General features: G+C 39.6%; 1 protein-coding gene across 1 annotated transcript in view; it reads right to left on the bottom strand.

The window, feature by feature from the left end:
* Positions 1–18,892: 18,892 nt before the first annotated feature.
* Positions 18,893–21,386, bottom strand: part of LOC126248595 (rho guanine nucleotide exchange factor 17) — a 650,439-nt gene continuing 647,945 nt past the window's right edge. The window contains exon 18 of the mRNA XM_049949719.1: positions 18,893–20,084. Within this exon, the coding sequence (XP_049805676.1) occupies positions 19,819–20,084 (266 nt within the window). The 3' untranslated portion in view covers positions 18,893–19,818. The remainder of the gene's footprint in view (positions 20,085–21,386) is intronic.

Raw genomic sequence — 21,386 nt, 5'->3', positions numbered from 1 at the left:
GGCTACTGACCTTGTTTATGGAAGAGTCTGTGCAGTCTTACTGAATGGGGTATGAGCATTCCATTTCATTTACCACTAAAGAGGGTGTGAAGCTAAAGAATGAAGATGAATGCCACAAGAAATTTGTGTCCTTAATGAAGTTTTTTGTGTATGCAAATCCAACAGGAAATTTACATCCAGATGTCTGGATAACTAAGTTCCAAGAGACGTTAACACCCTCCTGGTCTGACTCCTTGAAAATATGATTTACTTTGGCATGTATACTCACTGAGGCTGTGATATCTCATTATACAGAGTAGTGTACAACCTTTGAACAATTTATGGATGGCTTTTTGAATGAGTATTGGGCGCAGCCAATGCAAGAGAAGGTGAAGCAGTGAATATTAACAATAAGAAGATTTAATGACCAAAGAAGACAGAGTTTGGTGCAGTACTGTAATGAGTTTGTCAAACAAAATAAGTTTTTAGATCAGCCATACATTCAAAAAGAGCTTATCACAATTTGTCTTATGAAGTTACCCAGTCTCATACAATCTGACATCTTCACTCCCCTACAAGAACTGACTGTACATTAGGTCTTTCAAATGCTTACTCAAGGCTCTAGGTTAATGGTGTTACTAGCACTGAAGTGTGTGAGTGAGCTTCCTGTCCTTCAGTGAGGCATAGAACTCACCAGCCTAGTTACATATTTGTGTGCTTTCTGTGTGGTGATGGAACCTGAAAGGGCGAATGGTTTCCACCAGGCGTAACTAACCCCATATAAGCAAAATGGACAATCTACATCTACATCTACATATATACTCCACTAGCCACTGAGCAGTGTGTTGCGGAGGGCACTATTCATGCCAAAGTCATATTTCACCCCCTCTGTTCCACTTGTGGAGGGAAAAATGACTGTCTGAATGCCTCAGTAGAAGCTCTAATTTCCCTTATCTTTGAATGGTGATCATTGTGCAATTTGAAAGTCGGTGGTAATAATGTATGCTCTACATCCTTGTCGAAGATCGGAGTTTGGAATTTAGTGAGCAGCCCCTTCCATTTAGTGTGTCGTCTATCTGCAATTGTGCCCCACTTCAAACTTTGTATGAGATTTGTAATGCTCTCACAATGGCTAAATGTACTAGTCATGGATCTTGCAGCTCTTCTTTGGACCTTCTCAATCTCTTGACTCAGATCAAACTGGTAAGAGTGCCATACAGACAAACAATACTCTAAGACTGGATGAACTAAAGTATTGTAAGCAATTTCCTTTGTTGAAGGACTGCATCGCTTCAGGATTCTACCAATAAATTGCCATCTAGAGTTTGCTTTACCCGTTAATTGTGTAATCTGATTGTTCCATTTGAGATCATTTTGTATAGTCACTCCCAGATACTTGATGAATGTTACCGCTTCCAAAGACAGGGCATTTATTTTGTACTCATACATTAGTGGGGATTTTTGCTTTGTTATACACAGTAGGTTATGCTTATTAATATTGAGAGATAACTGCCAGTCATTAAACTACACATTTATTTTCTGCAAATCCTCACTGATTTGTTCACAACTTTCATGTGATACTACTTTCCTGTAGACTACAGCATCGGCAAACAGTCTAATGCCTCTGTGAATACCATCAACCAGATCATTTATGTAAATTATAAAAAGCAGCAGACCTATTACGCTGCCCTGGGGCATGCCTGATGCCATGCTCATTTCTGCTGAAGTCTCCCCATTCAGGATGACTGCTCTGTGTCTGTTAGAAAATTTTCTATCTAACCACATAAGTCTTCGAATAGACTGTAAGTGTGCTCTTTTTGGAGTAAGCAACAGTGTGGGACTGAGTTGAATGCCTTTTGAAAGTCGAGGAATATGACATCAACCTGGGAGCCAGTATCTAGAGCCTGTCATGCACAAAGAGGGCCAATTGTGTCTAGTGTTTCCTAAAACTATGCTGATTTCTGCAGATGATCTTCTCAGAGTCTAGAAAGGTCATTATGTCTGAACACAAAATATGTTCCATGATTCTATAACAAATCAATATCAGTGAAATTGGCTGGTAATTATGTGCATTCAATTTTATACCCTTTTTATAGATTGGAGTGACCTGGGCCTTCTTCCTCTGTTCCAATGATCTCTGATAGATGATGGTTAAGAATGGTACTATATTTGTAGCATAGTCAACATAAAATCTTATGGGGATACTGTCTGTGCCAGATAATGACAATGCGTAAGACGTAATTCAATGAGCTTTTGGGGTGACTGTAAGAGTACCTTGGAGATGAAAGGTACTGCTATTTGAGAATGATACTTTGCATTTATCTAAGTTGAGTGTTCCATATGTATAATTAGTGAGTTTGTTACAATTTTCTTCCTTTTCTTCATTCCTGGGAATACTCTATCAGTTATTTGTATATACACACATCAAAAAAAGTTTTGCATCACCTCAGTTCCAAGAGTTCCAGAACCTGTACAGAAAATTGGAGTAGAAATCATGGTACCTCTAATACCCTGTAGCACATCCTCTTGCACTGATGCACACCTGTATTTGTCGTGGCATTCTATCCACAAGTTCATCAACGCACTGTTGGTCCAAATTGTCCCACTCCTCAATGGTGATTCGGTGTAGATCCCTCAGAGTGGTTGGAGGGTCACACCATCCACAAAAAGACCTTTTCAATCTATCCCAGGCATGTTCAATAGGGTTCATGTCTGGAGAACATGCTGGCCACTCTAGTTGAGCGATCTCATTATCCTGAAGGAAGTCATTCACAAGGTGTGCATGATGGGGGTGCAACTTCTCATCCATGAAGATGAATGCCTCGCCAATATGCTGCTGATATAGTTACACTATCAGTCGGAGGATGGCATTCATGTATTGTACAGCCGTTACAGCACCTTCCATGACCACCAGCGGCATACGTCAGCCCCACTTAATGACACCCCAAAACAGCAGGGAACCTCCACCTTGCTGCACTTGCTGGATAGTGTGTCCAAGGCATCCAGCCTGACCAGGTTGCCTCCAAACATGTCTCCGACGATTGTCTGACACTCATCGGTGAAGAGAACGTGATGCCAATCCTGAGCCGTCCATTTGGCATGTTGTTGGGCCCATCTGTACAATGCTTCATGGTGTCATGGTTGCAAAGGTGGATCTCACCATGAATGTTGGGAGTGAAGTTGTGCATCATGCAGCCTATTGCACACAGTTTGAGTCGTAACACAACATCCTATGACTGCCCAAAAAGCATTATTCAACATGGTGGTGTTGCTGTCAGGTTTCCTCCAAGCCATAATCCATAGCTAGTGGTCATCCACTGCAGCAGTAGTCCTTGGGAAACCTGAGCGAGGCATGTCATCAACAATTCCTGTCTCTCTGTATCTCCTCCATGTCCGAACAACATTGCTTTGGTGCAGTCTGAGACGCCTGGACTCTTCCCTTGTTTAGAGCCCTACCTGGCACAAAGTAACAATGCATATGCTATTGAACCACAGTATTGACCATCTAAGCATGGTTGAACTATGGACAACATGAGCTGTTTACCTCCTTCCTGGAAGAATGACTGAAACTGATCAGCTGTCACACCCCCTTCGTCTAATAGGCACTGCTCATACATGGTTGTTTTCATCTTTGGGGCGGGTTTAGTGACATCTCTGAACAGTCAAAGGGACTGTCTCTGTGATACAATATCCACAGTCAACGTCTATCTTCAGGAGTTCTGGGAAACAGGATGATGCAAAACTTTTTAATGTGTGTATTAGAGATTAGGCCAAGCTTAATAAATAGATGACCATTATGAGCACTGAGATAGACCTCTGTGAGTCTACATTATCATTATGAGCACTGAGTATCTATGTTGGAGATGATCCTTTGCAAGTCACAACCTCTGAAGTTTGTTGAATTATTGGTTGGAAAAATGGAATGTGGTGACATTTGACTTGACTGTTAAGAGTTAGTTGCATTAAAGTGTTTAATATACTGGGTATCTATGATCAATCATTAAGAAGACTAGGACTGTTCATTAAAATTAATCTGAAATTTTTCAGTTGCTGCCTCAGGTTGCTCCAAAGACATTAAAGGTTTTGAAATGGGTTGTGAGCAGTGTTAGCACACCATGTAATGGCCATGAAAGTGAGGGAGGAAAGGTCTCAGAGAAGGGGGATACTAATTGACAGGTTATTCTCTGGCAATACTGAAGAAAAAACACTGGCTCCAAGCTTAACAGAGGCACTGACTGCTAGTATTGGACCCAATCCTGCAGAAACAAATGATGCTGACATTGTCCAAGCCCTCCCAGCACCAGCTACCGAGTATCAACTGCAGCCACTGAAAAGAGATTTAGGTGTAGAGCTTCAAGCACAGAGCACTAAATTAACTGGATTAGTTACTAAATTAACTGATTAAGAACAAAGATCAAGGTGTGAGGCACTAAAGTAACTATGTTTGGTAACAGGATCAATGCATGTAATGCCAAACTGGATGCTGATGTTCAAGAAAATACAAGAGGAGTAATCTGTACTGAATTAGAGAGTAAAAGCATGGCACAAAATTTGATGTCTACTTACTTAGGGAGCCACTACACCATGGAACTCAATGAAAAGGAAACTATGGTTAAGGCTCACCAAACCACAAGCATTCAGGCTGCATTTGAACCCATGGCTGCAGAAAGCTGAAGCACCAAAGATATTCAGGATGAGTAGATAAAGGCCAAATCATGCATAACAGTGACTAGGACCACACAAGGTCACAGCACCACAAAACCATGTGAGGAGGAAGTAATTGCAATTACATGAACTGTGAGCATGAAGAGTGTGTGTGAGCTTTTCTTTGCCATGTGTTGCAGATACGTAAGGATTAAGGATGAGAGTAATGCAACAGAAGTCAAAAATAAGGTGCAAGAAGCATAACCCTTAAAAGAATATATGTTGCCAGTAGAAAAGCTAAACAGACAAAGTTTAACATGCATAAGATTTCCAGAAAGCAGTGTAGTGCTTCATCAAGAAGAGACACTGATAGGTTGAGTTTGGTACAAATTCTGTAACTCAAACTGCCAGCATGACAACAATGCCAGAGAGAAGTAATGTAGGTGTTGAATTCACTAATATTGAGGAACAGCTGACTGGTAAGAAATAGCAGAGCTCAGATGGCACTTTGACAACCATTGTTTGTTACATGGATGAAGGAAAAGCTGTTCTGGAGAAATCTGCAGATGTATGTACTGACTTAACAGTATCGGTTAAACCAGAGCTGAAGGAAGAACATATATTTGAATCATTTTCAACAAGCACAGATGATTTATGTGGTAATATATGTGAAGAGGAACAGGATAGATCAGATATAAAACCTGCAAGACACATCACTGAACGTAAGGCATTAATAAGTCAGAAAGCAGTGAATGAAGTCTCAGTGAGAAATGAGTTTACTACTGCTGTGACTACTTGTGTCAAGAATGTGTTTTGTTCTGTGAATACTGTAGTGATAAGAAGCAGGGGTTCAAAGGTATCATGCCATTGCTGCAGATTAAAATGTCTCAATTTCTGTTGGTCACTGAGAGTGGAACAGTGTTTGATATGAGTGGCAATGTCACTAACAAGAGAAAAGAAACCTTTGGCTGGCCAGAAAGCTGCAAGAGATTTCCAACAAGTGCTGTAATATGTTTTGGTCCATTTGGTGCCACACATAAAAGATTTATAACACAATTGGTCAAAATTGAGGTACAAACATGTTGTTTGGACTAAGTTCAGAGCAAAACTCAGTATCAGAAAGTATGGAGGTGATATAATTTCTGTCAGTATTGTTTCACTGTGAATTACTTAGTGTTTCTGCAAATATACTAGGTTAGTGTCCTTGAATATTTGGGTAACATCAGTGTACTATAAAATGCCAGGCACCTGGTAGTGATACACTAGGCAATTTGGGTATTTTCTGTGTGTTGCATTGTGTCAGGCACTTGGTGGCCATATACAAGGACTTTGGGTATTTTCTGTGGATTACATTTTTCATGTGAAATGTCCCATGGGAGATGTGAGTTAGTAGAATGGATTTTTCATTTGTTTTGAAGTGCTAAGTAGTTGTGTGTTCCCCTTGGAATAGACTTTTCATGTGCTGTCAGAAAGCAGGGAGGTGACGCTTTTTAATGTAATGTATTCACAAAATAGGGTTTATGTAACTATATACTAGTTAGTCTCATTAAAAGTTACGCAGCATCAATGGCTTGCACTGTACTATGCAGTTTTTTATGTTAGTTAAATAATTTTAGCCATGTTTCATGATGTGCTAGGTAGTTTGCAAGTTCTCCCTGGAATATAATTTTGCATATGCTATGTGCTGAACACTTTGTGTCTACATTTGTGAAGCGTTTCCATGGGTTTTTGCATTATAGGTATTTTGTGTGTTTTTAATTGATTTTTCATGTGAGATATTGTTGGTATATGTTTAAATTGTGTTTTAATGAGTTAGGCCATTTTGGGTGTTCTTGTTGAATAGGATTTTTGCAGGTGTATTCCTTTGGAATAGATTTTTCATGTGTGATGTGTCTGGGAGTTTCCATGTATTTTAATGTATCAGATAGGTTATGTATTCTCTTTGGAATGTACTTTCAATATGTTAATATTTCTTGTGTATTTATGAGGCAGTTGTCAGGTGTTCAGATAGTTGTACCATACATGTGGCAGTATGTGATAAGGAAGTTGGGTTTCTTAAAGGAAAGTGTTGATAACAGAGCGTAGAGTGATTTTTCATGGCTTAGGTCATTCAGGGATGAATCACATATTTATCATTTGTTTTGATAAATACAAGGTGTGGCTAGAAAAAAACCGGACTAGTACTGGTGAAACAATAAAATGAATGCAATAAGGCTGAAAGTCGCGTGGCCTGTCACGTGACTCTCGCTCCGCCTACTGCTCGAGTTTCATCTGCCTCCTGCACTCAATCTGCCCGTGGCGTCTGTTTTAAGTAGTTGACGTTTTGTCTGTGCGTCGGAAAATGTTGAGTGTACAGAAAGAACAGCGTGTTAACATCAAATTTTGTTTCAAACTAGGAAAATCTGCAAGTGAAACGTTTTTAATGTTACAACAAGTGTACAGCGATGATTGTTTATCGCGAACACAAGTGTTTGATTGGTTTAAACGATTTAAAGATGGCCGCGAAGACACCAGTGATGACACTCGCACTGGCAGACCATTGTCAGCAAAAACTGATGCAAACATTGAAAAAATCGGTAAACTTGTTCGACAAGATCGCCGTTTAACAATCAGAGCAGTGTCTGAGTTAACAGGAGTTGACATGGAACAAGTTTACCGATTTTTTCAATGTTTGCATCAGTTTTTGCTGACAATGGTCTGCCAGTGCGAGTGTCATCACTGGTGTCTTCGCGGCCATCTTTAAATCATTTAAACCACTCAAACACTTGTGTTCACAATAAACAATCATTGCCGTACACTTGTTGTAACATTAAAAACATTTCACTTGCAGATTTTCCTAGTTTGAAACAAAATTTGATGTTAACACGCTGTTCTTTCTGTACACTCAACATTTTCCGACGCACAGACAAAACGTCAACTACTTAAAACAGCCACGGGCAGACTGAGTGCAGGAGGCAGATGAAACTTGAGCAGTAGGCGGAGCGAGAGTCACGTGACAGGCCACATGACTTTCAGCCTTATTGCATTCGTTTTATTGTTTCACCAGTACTAGTCCGGTTTTTTTCTAGCCACACCTCGTATGTAGTGTTGAGGTGCGACAACTGCTTGCATATATGCTTGTGCTGAAAATTTTGATGTGGTGGTATTGGAAGCATCTGTACATTGTATGATAGAGTGACCTGATAGGGGATGATGATTTTTTCACTTGTTGTGAGTTTCCAACTGCAGTATGTGAACAGGTGTGGTTATTTTGTGAGCAGTACATGATGTGTGGGATGGTTTATGTCAGTTTACCATTGTCTAGATGAAATAGTTCAGTCACTGTATACTGAGAAGTGAATTTTGATTTTGTGACTGTTTGTCTTTTGATCCATGAATACTGTTTAGTTTCTAAGTTCATGTTTTGTGGATTTGTGGTGATGTCAGGGAAGGGTTGATAATTAAGATCTAGTGAAGTAGATTATTTTCTGGCCACCAGGAGAGAGAGAGAGAGAGAGAGAGAGAGAGAGAGAGAGAGAGAGAGAGAGAGAGAGAGAGAGTGGGGGGGGGGGAGGAGAGAGAGGGAGGGATGCACGCAGTAATCATATGAGTGGCAATTACTGTGGTCCATTTTGGGTGCATATGGTCCTCAACCAAAATGAAATCAAGCTAAAGAGTAATTCAATATATGAGAGTCTGAATAAGTGTAAGTCAATGTTTGATTATCTGTGTTTAGTGTGTTGGTTTTTTATGTGTAGTGTTGGATTAAGTGTGCTTTCAAGTTACCTCATTGTGTGAGCTATAAATTGAGCCATGAAGGTAGTAATCTTGGTGTAGACAAAGTGAAGAGGAGCTGTGATATATCATTTTTCGAAGAAGATGAATATTGCAGACAGAGGGTACCAGTGGCCAGGAAGTGTGCTGAGAGGAGTTTATGTATCTGCATAGAGATACAGTACTTGCAAAGGTAGTGAAGAGGTTAGTATCTGCAATGTTCAGAATGTTACTGCAGGCAGAGGTCCTCAAACTATTGGACCCTTCACCTGAGGATTTCATTTGTATAATTGAGGTACAGGAATTATTTGACACTGCAGAGCTGGAAATGTCATCTCCTGTGGTGGCTGCTCTTGACACCCACCAGTCTTTCCCACATGATATGACTGCTTCTTCCAGGCACCTCACTGATGTGGGACTCAAATGCTGTCAGAAGAAATGTGAATCTTTCTGTACCCAAATGAAATAAGTTGATCAAGTCACTGACTCTCATAGTTTTGGCCCCTTTGCTATACAATTGGAGGCTATTCAGAATCTCCCTCCTCCACAAAATCCCACTGAACTTAAGGCTGTTCTAAACAAGGTATTGTATTATCTTTGCTTCATACCTAATGCAGCTCAGATTGCAGCACCCTTACATGCCCTCAGGTGGAATAATGTCCCTTTCATCTGGTTGCATGAGCAATAAATGGTTTTCCAGCTGGCCTGTGTGGCCGAATGGTTCTAGGCACTTCAGTCTGGAACCACGCGACTGCTACGGTCGCAGGTTCGAATCCTGCCTCGGGCATGGGTGTGTGTGATTTCCTTAGGTTAGTTAGGTTTAAGTAGTTCTAAGTTCTAGGGGACTGATGACCTCAGATGTTAAGTCCCATAGTGCTTAGACCCATTTGAACTATTTTTTTGGTTTTCCAGACATTAAAAAATGTGTTGCTTAGCGACAGATGTCCAGCCCACTTTAATCCTACAAAACCTGTGGTCCTTACAGTGGATGCTCCCTCCTACACCATTGGAGCAGTACTGTCCCACAAGATTGGCACCACTGACTACCTGATTACTTTCACATCAAAACTGTTTAACAAATCTCAGGTAAACCCCAATCAACTGGAGAAGGAGGCCTTGGAAATCATAATGGAATTTCCAAGTTTCATCAGTATCTTTATGGCTAAAAATTTTTTTCTGCTCATGGACCACAAGCCTCTCAACTGTTCATTTTACTCTGCCAAATCTGTGCTCATCTGGACAGCACAAAAGCTCCAATGGTGGGTGTATATCCTGACAAATTATAGTTGTGAGATTCTCTATCACCCCACGACACATCATGCCAATGCAGATACACTGTCTTGTTTCCTGTCAGATCAGATGAGGAATTTGATTGTGCCAAGGAAGCTTGCTTTCACACTGACTGGATCAAGGAAACCACACTACTTACGTTTCCGACTGACCACCATAAAATCACCATGATCACAGGGCAGGGTGATACGCTCCAGCTCCTTCATCAGTTTATTCAGTCAGGATGGCCATCTTACAGGAATTCACTGCCCAGTGAGTCTCTTCAGCATTAGTTTTCTCACTGGGATGCCTTTTCAGGGTGAAATGGAGTTGTGCTTTTCCACTCATCAACTGAACAGACCCAGGTGTTGAGACCAGCATCTCTGCAGCAGATGGTGTTGGCTTTACTTCATAAATGACAGTGGGTGATTGCCCATATGAAGCAATTGGCCAGGCAGCACCACATGTGGCTGGGGAGAACAAAAACATTGAACACATGATATTGCACTGCAAGGAAAGCACTGAGAACTTTGTGATGCTCCCCAACAGCTTTTGACTGGTCTCGACTAGATGCCTCCTGACAACAAATTCATATTGACTTTGCAGGGCTGCTTTTGAGGTTCACAGTGGCTTACTGTAGTGGATACTTTTTCCAAACTTCCTTTTGTGGTTTCTCTGAATTCCACAATGTTGGCCTGCATGATTTGAGCTTTAGTGACTATATTCTGCCAAGAAAGATTACCAGCTATCATTGTACCCGATGATTACCCCCCAGTTGACTTCAATAGAATTTGCCTCCTCCTGTGAAACCAACAGCATTAACCACATACATTCAGCAACTTTCTCCCCATGGGGAAACAGAACAATTCATGTGTACCTTCAAGCCACAAATGTCAAAATTAAGGCAATCCCACTCCAAGGAAAATGCTCTGTTCCTCTTCTTAACTACATAAAATAATATGCCTCAGGGTGATAAGCCACCAGATGAGCTTTCACATGCCAGGCCTCACAGGACTATGCTGCATCTCCTCCATCCTCCACATTCCCCAGATGCTATCCCATCCTCCTTGAAATTTCAGGCCACTCATAAGATGTGCTTCAGGGCTCTTAGCAGTCATCATTTGTGGAAACCAGGGACTGTAGGCCAACCTGTGTGCAGAGCAACCTTTGTTATTCGAGATGGGTCAGGATGCCATCATCACAGACACCAGAATCAGCTGTGCCTTCACACTGTTCTCAGTCTTGCTGGGGACCCATCTGTTCCAGAACACATTCCAGCACTCAGTGTCTCCCCTAGCAATCATCATCAGCAGGTTTCAAACCAGCTGCCTGGCTCTTCCTGCAGGATTACAGTGTCATTTGCATCATTGCCACAGGTTCAGTCTTTGGAATCTGGCTCACATCAGCCATAGGAACTCCTATTTATTATATATATTAATGACCTACCCCTGTCCTCAAATAGTGCTAGCAACATCACAATGTTTGCCGATGACACAAGTATAGTGACAGCCAGCAAAACCTCCACTGACGTAGAGTTAAATGCCAACCAAGCACTTGCAGATGCTCTGAACTGGTTCACAGCAAATTCTTTAGCAATAAACCTCAGAAAAACAAATTACATGCAGTTCCAATCCAGTTACATAAACCCAGAAGAGATTAACATTGCACACGAGAGCCAACAGTTGCAGAACGTTCAGTGCACAAAGTTCCTAGGCGTTCACATAGATAACCGGCTCAACTGGGAATTCCACATACAGCAAACACTAAAAAAGCTTAGCCCAGCAACATTTGCCATCCGAATAATCTCCAAAATTGGAGACATCAATGTATCAAAGTCTGCGTATTTTGGCTACTTTCATTCAGTGATGTGCTATGGAATAATCTTTTGGGGCAACTCACCACTTTCAAAAAAAATTTTTGTAAGCCAGAAAAAAGTAGTCCGAATTATTTGTAGTGTCCCTCCAAGAACCCCATGTCGAAATCTCTTTAAACAGTTAGGTATATTTACCACTACCTCACAATATCTCCTCTCACTCATGGCTTTCACTCTTCTCAATTCCTCTGAATATGAAACAAATTAGGCATACCATCATTATAACACAAGGCAGAAAGGTGATATGCACTGTGAATGGAAAAATCTCTCTCTGGTGCAAAAAGGAGTAAAGTACATAAGTACTAAAATCTTTAACGCACTCCCAAGTAATATAAAGTGTCTTAAAGAAAAGAAAATGCTATTAAAAGAAAAGCTAAAGGAATTTCTATTAGAAAAATGCTTCTACTCTTTAGATGAATTCTTCAACAGAGATCAGTAATTTGAGTAGTAATTCAGATTATTTCCTTTGTCATTGTTATCTGTATTGTTTTTTTATCACTTTTGTATGTTTGTATTGTGTTGTTTATTATCTTGATTATATTATTGTATTGTACCAATTCTGAATCATTCATCTACCATGTGTAATATATCAGTATGTTTTGTATTGTATGATATCTATATTGTATCTGCCTTGGCTCGTTCCACATCCAAGCGTAATCATGCCATACTGGATCTATGGAATATGTATCTCAAATAAATAAATAAATAAAACCACTGCTCCCTTCAACACAGCAGCCCCAGTTGTTGCAGGCCCTGATGTTGCATCGTCAAAATCCACAGCACCCTCACCATTGTTATCACTGCCGTGTGCTCTGCCATTCCAGTTGCAGCCTCCTTACTCTTCAGTGTTGTGTGCTGCAATGTCAATGGCCCTGGACACACTTATGCCATTGTGGGAATGCTCATACCCAGACAGGCAGGAGGTGCATTCTGCCTCTAGTTTATCTGGAGGCCTTTGCAGTGGATGTTGGAATGTGGTTCGACCATCTCCAGACCTACCTCCTGGTCTGATCTCATCACCTTGCCTCTGGCCCAAACCCCCAATCATCACCAGGGTCCCTCACAGCACAGCATCATAATGAGGCATTTTGGGGGGAAAGAGTATGGTATCATCAATGCCTACATCATGGTGCCGGCTACCACGTGATCGCATGTCACATCTCATACAGCACACAGCCAGTCGTTCTCAGTACAGCTGCAGTACTGGCGAGTTGGACAGTGCGGCTGCAGTAGCATAACAATGCTTGGTTGACTTACCCACAATGAAGAACTGCATGATAGTACTATGCTAATTGCGCTATGCCACGATGCAGTAGACTCATTGAGGGCTGGCATATTCCAATGCTGCCTGGTGCTTTATAGTACAAGCAGCACATCACTCCAACAGTCTTACCATGATTCTACACCATTCAATTTGCCATCATCAGAATTTCAAACCCACTCTAGAACAAGATTACCCACAAGATTCTGCTTCATGGCACTCCAACCTTGGTGTCATCCATGGACTCAGCCAATAGCTGTCCCAGTGGCTGCTCTAGATCATTCATTGTTGTATAATGTTATTCTGTTTCAGCTTTTCTCTTGTTGTGGAGTAAACTGGTTGTCTACTCACATCTGCTGTAATATGTGCTGCCCCATTCACAGACACAACAACAGTAATAATGAATTCCATTTACCTGCAAAAGTTTAAGAAACTACTACACTTACTACAGTTGTTCAAAATGGTGTTCCCCAGCATTGATGCAGGCATGTCATTGTTTCATAAAGTCATACCCGCTCTAATATCCCTGGTGTTGTTTGAACAGTGTTGCAAGCAGCAAGAATTCTTGCCATGAGATCAGATGAATGAGTTGACCATGAAATGGGATCTCTTCTGTCCATCCACTTTTCAGGGAATGTCTGATCCAGGTATTCACAAACCCACAGCCCAAAGTGAGGTGATTCTGCAACATCTTGGAATGACATATGTTGATGAATAATGAGTGGGATATGTTCCAGGTGCCTAGGTAGTGCGTCTCTGATAAACACTGCGTGCATGTGTTACTTTAGTGGGGAGGAAGAAGGAATCGACCTAGTACATAATCACTGGCTCTATCTGCCCATCTGTGTTGAGGGCTCATCACAACTGTAGTGTGGGGATTCTCATTGGCCCAAACAATACTTCTGTGATTATTTAGCATTCTACCTTTGGGACATATGCTTCATTTGTGAAAAGTATACAAGGTGGACTCCAAAATTTTCAGGACTGGTGCTACCATCTGGAAAGTAGGAATAGTAGATCTTTGCACCACTCGGTGGTGAGAGCTGCATATCTGATGAATCAGTGGGCGGAGTGGCATTCAACTGAGAGGACATGTTGCATGTCCACAGTGATTTCCATAATACCCTGTGTTTGTTGTGTGGTAATTTTACCACGGATCCGCGAACAGAACAGTGTGTGTGTATCAAATTCTGTGCGAATCTCGGGAAAAGTGCTACGGAGACCCTTGCAATGATTCAACACGTGTTTGGGGGACAGAGCATGAGCCGTACACATGTGTTTGAGTGGCATACTTGGTTCAGGGCTGGCCACACAGATGTCAAAGATGATGCTCACTCTGGAAGGCCTGTTAGTCGCACAATGCCAGACATTGTTGCCAAACTTCAACAATTGGTTCATGTGGATCAACTTTAAACCATTCAAGACCTTGCAGATGATGTGGGTATTGGTTACAGAACATGTCAATGAATGCTGACTGTTGAATTGGGCATGTATCATGTTTCCGCAAAATTTGTGCCAAGGATATTGACTGCTGATCAGAAGGCACAGTGTGTTGAAGTGTGCACGGACCCTCATGAGACCACATCTGATGATCCAACCTGCTTGTCATAGGTTATTACCATTGATGAGAGCTGGATTTATGGTTATGACCCAAAGACAAATCAACAATCATCCCAGTGAAAGATTCTGGGCTCTCCAAGACCCGAAAAAGCGAGACAGATGAAGAGCAAAGTGAAGAGCAAGATTATCATTTTCTTTGATACCAAGGGAACTGTGCACAAAGAATTCATCCCACCCAACCAAACAGTGAATTCCATGTACTACTGTGATGTTTTGCAATAGCTTCATGAAAATGTGCGGCAAAGACGGCCTGAATTTTGGCGTCAAGGGAACTGGCTGCTGCATCACGACAATGCGCCGTATCACACGTCCTTGCTCACCAGGACCTTTTTGGCAAAAAACAACATGGTGGTTGTACCCCACCCACTGTACGTGCCAGATTTGGCACCTTGCAACTTTGTGCTATTCCCAAAACTGAAACTCAAGTTGAAAGGCCGTCAGTTCGACAATCTAGAGAGGATTCAAGAAGCATCGCTGGTGGTGATAAACACCCTCAAAGAACAGGACTCCCAGAAAATGTTTGACCAGTGGCAGAAGTGCTGGGACTGGTGTGTACATGTGGATGGGAACTACTTCAAGGGTGATGGTGACCATTAGTCCAAAGGTAAGGTTTTCAACAGATGGCAGCATCTGTACTGAAAATTTTGGATAGCACCTCGTATATGCAGGAAAATGAGGATTGACTGTAAGGCACTGCAAGAACTATTAGCTGAACATGACATGGGATCCAAAGACAGCAGGACTCATAGAATGCTCTTTCTGTAGAAGGTATGGGTGTAGCTAAAGTTCCCGTAATACTCACAGCACAATACCCTACAAAACATTTATTTCAAGGGCAACTGATTCAGTGCTGATGGAGGCACCTCATCCACTTGAATAAACACTGCATCTTCTAAGTCAGAAGTCCATGTAGTTTCTCACCCTCTTGGTCATTGTATGGTTCCAGTTGTCCTATTTCACATAGTCACTGGAACAGTCTTGGAGACCTAGTGTCTTCCACATGGATATTTGGCCCTGTGGAATCTTCCTGTGTTTCTGATGCTATCGTTTGCCTATCCACACATGAAAATCATGTTTACAACTTCCATCACTGGGTAAAACTCCATTTGGTTAGAACTGATTGATATTAGTACTTCAACTTTTTAACACAAACTGCAATCTACTACAGTACAGGTATTGTACACCAGGATTGCTCACAGTACACAGTACACCATCTGCTTTGGATTAGTTGAATTACTATCCCAATTTCTGCAAATAAGTGCTCATCAAGACTGTGTACTCTACAATCTTAGCAACAACAAGTACTTCACTGTAAGAGATATCAGAATGATTTTTGCTTATAACTATCAACTCAGTCATTTCTGGACCAGGGCCCCTTACCTGAAATTGATAGAAATACCCTTCTCCATCATCTAAGGAAGTTTGTAACATCATCACAGAATCACCCTATATAACATGATGTTTTCACTAATCAGCAGATATAGAACTGACTCAAAACAGCAGGTGTGGAAAAAAAAGTGTTACTGTAGGGTTAATGTAATTATTATCTAATTTTGAATGAATGGTCCTTTTCTAAATTTTACAGTGGTTAGTTGGAATTAGTCAGTAATGACCTGGAAGGAAGTCTATTTCAGGCAGTGCATCTGCACTACCTGGTCTAAGAGTTTTTGCACGTGGAGGACACACTGTGTCAGTAAGCAGGAGAGGTTTGGCCTCAGGACTTCATTAAAATGCAGTATGAGTGAACCTTTATGTAGTTTAATACAGAACTTTTTGTGAGTGTCACAGTTGGACTTACAGCACTGTGCATGATTGCTGGGCTTTGAAATTTTTGTACGATATTGAGTTCATGTAGGTAACACTCTAATGTTGTGTACGGATTTGCTTTCTGAAGGGGTGATTTAGTCACATTCACATTCTGGGAACAGAAACAGAACCTTAGTTTCTCATTATACTACATACTGAGTTCTGGTCCATGACTATATTATAAATTTTATACAGTATTACAAAACTAATGCTTGCTACGTATTTTGGAATCAGTGCATGTAACTGGAACTTGACATAATCAGACTGAACTATCACTTGAGGACTTGCAGCTGGGTGTAATTAGTAACATTTATTTGGCAAACATTATTTTACATGTACAAACAACAGGTAAATCAAGTTAGTCAGACTAACAGTATTGTGTCATCAGTGGTTAAAAGTTGTGAGCTATTATTTCTAGAACAGGTCTCACAAATATAAATTTGCAGAATACCTGGATCTACTGGTAAGAAGAAGGTTGAATGTAAATGTACATGATCTGACCCTATGACATCAGTGATGAGCCATTGGTATTCAGTTAAAGATCAAGGATGTTAGCCCAATAGCATATGATGGGTAAGAACTTACAAGTTTCAGAATATCTGAACACAGGCTCTTTATCTAGAGAAACTCTCCAGCAGCTCAGGGAATTTTCCAAATCCAAAAGACAGTTGTCAGTATTATCATGAGACCTGAACTACATAATCGTGCAAATCATTATTAAAAATACTAAAGGTGCTGCCATGCCATGCATCTATATTATGGACACAGTACTGCATATTTTGAAAATATGTCCTGGGCAATGATACTCACATGAGGAAAATGACAGTACAAGATTAAAAGGAAATGTGCATGATGTCTCTGCCAGGATGGGTATGCTAAAAAAGAAACATGCTACATGACAGTAAAACTGTTTGACAAGCTGTCACAAAATATAAAAGTGTATTAAGTAACAATGTATTTTTAAGTGTATCTACAGTACCACTGCCTCTATTTCCATATATTCTTTCAAACATTAAATTTAAGTAAAATACCCTTTATGTACTGCATGTGGTCAAATGATCTTAATAAATATACTGGCTACTGAACAAAGGTTCTGGCTTCAAAAACCAGATGATTAATTATGATGATCATAGTTCCGCAAATGAATGTCTACTTGGAAGAGAGAGTGTTTATTCACGCAGAAAGTTTCTGAGTGGACATTCTGAAAATAATAAAAAATATTACCAGTAGTTTCACAGGACTAAAAACTATAGGCAGATACAAACTGCACTCTGTAAAAATTATTTATGTGATATTATTGATACTTTCAGGATCAGAAGGATTTAATTTTGGTGTGATATGTTCCAAAAAATAATAATGCCAGCAATGATAATAATAATAATGACAATAATAAAAATAAGAGGAAGAAGAAGAAGCATAGTAATATTGTAAAAATAGGATAATATTTTTTAATAATTTGTCATTTGTTTTCATTAAACCCTTTTCATTGAAGGACCTAAGATGCTAACCCCTTTGACTAACATTTCAGTTTTTCTCTGCTTTTAGATGTATTAAAAAGTGCATGCTGAGCTGACATCTTGGAGAAGAATGTGTAAGCTAGGTGGTATGTTGATGTGCCAAGAAGAGAAACTCCACAACAGCATATATGTGTACATTATATTTTTAATTTTATGACATGCTGATACTTTTGTACTGAATGGTCTAAGATGAATAAATGAGTAAATAAAATACTGTAAATAAACAGGATTCAATACATGTTACACTTTCATTTGCAAGCCACATGTAAACATTATTCACAAGAGGAAAACTGTGTTAAAATGGCTCTATATAACTCAAAATAAATAAATGAACTTCTGATTCTTGGTAAAAGGACAATGACTACACTGACACAAGATCAATATTGATGATATTAATAACAGATATATTTCTTCATTATGTTGTTTGCTTTGTTCCATTTCAGCTGGAATTAATTCTAATGCAGTTAAATAATGTGACTAATATTTTTTAAAACAATTTCATAAATAATGTTTTTTTTTATACTTTCACAAAGTAGGAACCAAACATGGAGGTACACACCTAAATCCAACTGGTGTGCTAGTATACCATGTTAGTGTTTTCGTTACAGTGAAACATAACTCACTGAGAATTAGACTGTTGACTAAAATTCATACTAGAGCTACTGTGTATTTTATGATGTCTTTTAACTTAGGGTCTATTATTATGAATATGCATGTACTAAGAAAACTTGGAGAAATAAACGTCATTTTTTCTGTCAATATTGTATTCACGTTTCTACATACAGTACAGGACAATTAGATCTTCCAGACATTATTCTGTGGACTTTCACATACCATTTAGTTCTGATATTTTACATTAATATATTTAAATACATGTAGGATATAAATTTTGTTGTTGTACAATTGCCTCTTGTCTGTAAAACAATGTCTTATTAGATGATCATTCCTTGAGCAGTGTTACATACCAGTCATAGTCTATTTTCTTTTGTATATATTACAAGAAAGGCTAGCAGATTTTTTTTATTTGAATACAGTTTGCTATAAAAATTTATTAGCTTTATAGAGATCTTTTAAGATCAATCATGGCCAGAATGTAGTTAACTAAGTAACAATGTTCAGTTAACATTTCTTTTTCCCTTTTCACCAATTGCTCTTCTCTCTCTCTCTCTCTCTCTCTCTCTCTCTCTCTCTCTCTCTCTCTCTCTTCCTCTCTTCCTCCTCCCTCCCTCTTCTCTCTCTGACACACACACACACACACACACACACACACACACACACACACACACAAAGTAACTTATCACAATCATGTTAAAGAAATATATCATTTTAAACAAAATACATGTATACAATAACAATTAACAATATAAAGTTTCATGGGATGTTTGCATCATTCATTATGAAAATAAAATGCTGATTATTAAAAACAAGTATCAACAAACTGGAGTAGAACTACATATCACCACCATCAGTGCCATTTCAAAAATGAAATGACTCTCACACAACCATAAAATCTGGTATCTTGCTATTTTCAACAGAAAGCGTAAATATTTCCAAATTACAGTGTAGCTTTCCAGACTCAGTTATTCCAAAAACAGAACTGTCACATTTAAGCAACATAACACTTCCTAATGTCTTGGAAAAAATACTCATAATGCACACTGACATTTCTGAATGAGATTAATACTGAATCACTTATAGAAGTATCAAATTCATATCACTAATGCTAACTCACATTTCCTTTTGCAGAAGTGATACTACTATATGTACATAGCTGCTTTCCAATAGACTAATTACATATAAACAAAATCATAACTAGTCAATCAGTTTTATATAGCTAACAATTATTCAATCATAAGATCTCTTCATCGATATAAATAATGCATTGTGTTCAAATCTAAATGCTGACATAACTTACTTATAAAAGTAACTAAATACTTTATGGGATGTAATGAGATGTTTACAGTGATCTGCATTAATGTACAAAATGAGTGACTAGCACAAGCTTTACCCACAGGTAACAGCAGGTTATTTAACACAAATGTACACATTAAAGTAGACTAGTCTGAGCAGGTAAATAAGTAGCAATTATATGCAGCTTATACAAGCCACAGTAATAAGTGATTAGTAGAGTCCTCCCGACCAGCTACTTCTGATACACCTGATGTACGAAAATCTTCATATCCATCTCCACCTGAGATTACAAGAAGAGTTGATTTTGAACTGCTGCCTTCACCTCTGCTCCTCCCAACCTGACGTACAAACATTCCTGACTGTTGCTTTAAAGATTCCTTTGTGACATGCTGATAGCCAGTTTCCACACATGTCAGGAAACGTACATGTCCTGTATGGCCATGTGGCATTCCTATGAAATTACAAGAATTGTTCATTATTAATAAGCTGTGAAAAATTTTGTTGCTTATTTAAATTCATCAACAATAAGCATGAAGGGAAAAACTGTTCTAGGGATTGTCAAATTAATAGATTATTTATTTTCTCTCAAAGACAGCACTGGAGCATACAACCTTGGGACAAGAGTATAGCAAAATGATTCAACTGGCACATGAAAGACAGCATTACAATTTATGAGAACAGAAAAAGTGAAAGTAAAACATAACAAGATTATATGAGTGTGGTAAATGTATGGTTTTAAAGAGAATTAGTAATTGTTTCACAACATTTCTACGCTGTAACTACAGTGGTGTGTATCACTTATCACCATTATTATAGCATGTGATGTGAACAGGATTCTAGCATTAAATTCATGTGGTAGCACTTCTCTGGCTAAACGACTCACAGCTTACAACACTACAATCAACGTAGTTATTAATATCCCAGTTCTCCTACACTGTAGCACCAAAGAAACTGATATAGGCATGTGTATTCAAATACAAATATATGTAAACAGGCAGAATACAGCACTGCAGTCAGCAAGGCCCATATAAGACAACAAGTCTCTGGCACAGTTATTAGATTGGTTACTGCTGCTACAATGGCAGGATATCAAGATTTAAGTGAGTTTAAACATGGTGTTACAGTCAGCGCATGAGCAGTAGGACATGACATCTTCAAGGTTGGATGAAGTGGGAATTTCCCCATATGACCATTTCATGGGTGTACTGTGTATATCAGGAATATGGCAAACCATCAAAAATCTGACATCGCTGAGGCCACAAAAAGATTCTGCAAGAATGGGACCAACAATGACTGAAGAGAATTGTTCAATGTGACAGAAATGCAACCCTTCTGCAAATTACTGCAGATTTCAATGCTGGGCCATTAGCAAGTGTCAGTGTGTGAAGCATTCAATGAAACATCATTGATATGGGTTTTTGGAGCCGGAGGTCCACTCGTGTACCCTTGATGACTGCATGATACAAAGCTTTATGCATCACCTGGGCCCGTCAACAACTACATTAGGGTGTTGATGACTGGAAACATGTTGCCTGGTTGGACAAGTCTCATTTCAAATTGTATCGAGCGGATGGACCTGTACGAGTATGAAGACAACCTCATGAATCCATGGACTCTGCATGACAGCAGGGGACTGTTCAAGCTGGTGGAGACTCAGTAATGTCATGGGGTATGTGCACTTAGTTTGATATGGGATCCCTGATGTGTCTAGATATGACTCTGACACATGACATGTACGTAAGCCTCCTGTCTG

This window comes from Schistocerca nitens, chromosome 3, assembly GCF_023898315.1.
Source record: "Schistocerca nitens isolate TAMUIC-IGC-003100 chromosome 3, iqSchNite1.1, whole genome shotgun sequence".
Taxonomy (NCBI): domain Eukaryota; kingdom Metazoa; phylum Arthropoda; class Insecta; order Orthoptera; family Acrididae; genus Schistocerca; species Schistocerca nitens.
The sequence above is the reverse complement of the archived record's forward strand: the minus strand, read 5'-3'. Positions and strand labels throughout refer to the sequence as shown.